Below are 2,344 nucleotides of genomic sequence, written 5' to 3'. Positions count from 1 at the left end.
AATTGCATATGAAACTTTTTTTTTTCCTAATTCACTTAGTGAAACAGTAAATACACATAAAAATATTCATATGGTGAAATAAATACATGTGAAACAATTACATTATGAAACAAATATATGTAAAACAATATCTTAAATCCTAACATTTGATAAAAAAAATCATGTAAAAATTTATTTTTAATTGGGTTCTGACAAGTTTGTAATATTTTTGTGGTTTTCATTTGATTTAACCTCTACAAAAGTATCTATGTATATGTATATATATATATATATATATATATATATATCAAAGGACTATATATATATTAAACACAAACATACAGTATCTCCGATGTAGGTAGCGATATAATCCAGCTTGTGTGACTCCAAGTACCACATCATTTACTTTCTGCAAAAGATATACCATGCAAAATCTCTGTAACTAACATATATACACACACACACACACATATATATATATATATATTTGGTATATTTACTTTTGTTGTCTTCACACTTAGTCGAATTGTACGAACTTGATACCTCATTTTTAGAGTTCAATTTGAAATATCACGGATTTATAAATCAGAATCATGACATGAAGGTGCATATAGTGACACATTTAGTGACGCCATTGCATTTCATATATAGTGACATACTGACATGCATGTAAAAGGTAACTATGTGTGTGTGTATATATATATATATATATATAGAGAGAGAGAGAGAGAGTTATATATATATATATAGACACACACACATGGCGAACTTTTTGTTGGTATTATTATCATGAAGCTAGAGAAATAAAACCTTACCACATTCATAGCGTTTTTAACCAACTTAATATCATCAAGGCTAACACTTTTAATCACAAAACGCCGAGGCCTATGCTCCACACCTATCGAGCCTTTCATAGGTGTTTTTGTGTCTTCTAGAAACAAAGCTGTCGACACAAACATCACAAGAGCAACAAAAGAGTTCCAAAGAACACTGAGTCTTGACCAGAGGCTTGAAACTTTGGTAGCACCTGACTTCTTGGTATTCCCTGGAAGCATAGCCTCAGGATCTGAGGCTTTGCTTGCACATGCAAGTAAAAGATTCATCAAAGACATTCCGTCACCAAGAGAGTGATGGAAGCGAAAGACACATGTGCCTTCCGTTTCTGAAGTTTTTATATCGAGGATATGGAGATCCCACAAGGGTTTTGTGCTTTCTATAGGAGATCTGCTAAGATTAGAGATGAAATCTTCAACAAATTTTTCAGATGACTCCATGTTAGGATCAAGTTTCGCGATAATGACATGATCATCGATGTTTACGTGCGTTGGAATCCATTTCATGCTCCCCGTTTCCTTGTCCTTTCCCTGTAATTCATGAAATACACAAAACAACATAAGATACAAATAATGTGTGTGTATATATATATATATATATATATATATATATATATATATATATATGATGCAAATAATGTCTCCGAAAATGTGTACTTCACCTGCAAGCTAGAAAACCGGGGATTTCTAAGAAGAGTATGAACCAAATTATGTTTGAAAATATCAGGTTTGATTTTTGTTTTTAAACCTATGATGCCAACAATATAGACATTAGAACCAGGCTCATGAAACAATCGAGCCATAGGACTCAGTGGTTGGTCATGGTCATGGTCATGGTCATATCCCCTTTTAAAACCCTCAAATGTTTCTCCATTTGTGGTGGTTGGAATCTTAAGAGGGTTCAAAGCTGGAATGGCGGCCATGATCTTTAATTTCTAGCTAAGATATTGATTGGTGTGCTTTAGTATCATGTCAATCCCCTTTAAATAGTGGAATAACAAGTATAAATGTCTCTTTCATGTGCTCAAATTGGTGGTTGTGATTCTTCCATGTTGATACTTGTTTTCTTAGTTTTAGGAACTTTCAAAAATAATTAATTTATTATCCGAGTCTGACCTAAAAGACGCATCTAAACTCCAAAAAAATAATTCTGAAAACCCTATAATTTTTTTTAATAGATAAATTCATGAACTTTGAAAAACAAGGTTCCGTGGATTTAGACCACACCTAGGAATTACACCCCACCAAAATATCTTATCATTTACTTTTTTATTATCTCCCTAAGAATTGGGGAGTGCTAATGGCACCTTTTTTATGTCAGAATCAGATCATTCAAGCATTGAGAATGTAAAAAGCATGTATTGATTTTGATGTGTGTGAGAAAGAAATTCATGGATAAAGATGCATTAAGCAATGCATAAGGGTACATTTAGTCCACCCCTAAGAATTACACCCCACCTTAGGAATCCACCAATGATATGAATGGTCATGTGGTTTCTTTTGACCACCCATGAAACACACAACCATCCCCT

The 2,344-nt window shown here is 33.1% G+C and overlaps 1 protein-coding gene across 1 annotated transcript in view; it reads right to left on the bottom strand.

Moving 5' to 3' along the window:
- The window catches only part of LOC112501772 (O-acyltransferase WSD1-like), a 2,841-nt gene extending 1,106 nt beyond the window's left edge, over window positions 1–1,735 (bottom strand). The window contains exons 1-3 of the mRNA XM_025105488.1: window positions 1,475–1,735; window positions 795–1,343; window positions 322–388 (exon numbers count right to left, since the gene is read on the bottom strand). Of these exons, the coding sequence (XP_024961256.1) occupies window positions 322–388; window positions 795–1,343; window positions 1,475–1,735 (877 nt within the window). The remainder of the gene's footprint in view (window positions 1–321; window positions 389–794; window positions 1,344–1,474) is intronic.
- Window positions 1,736–2,344: the final 609 nt, after the last annotated feature.

This window comes from Cynara cardunculus, unplaced genomic scaffold, assembly GCF_001531365.2.
Source record: "Cynara cardunculus var. scolymus isolate 2C unplaced genomic scaffold, CcrdV1 Un_Scaffold_541, whole genome shotgun sequence".
NCBI classification, from domain to species: Eukaryota; Viridiplantae; Streptophyta; class Magnoliopsida; order Asterales; family Asteraceae; genus Cynara; species Cynara cardunculus.
This window is presented reverse-complemented; position numbering and strand designations above follow the sequence as displayed.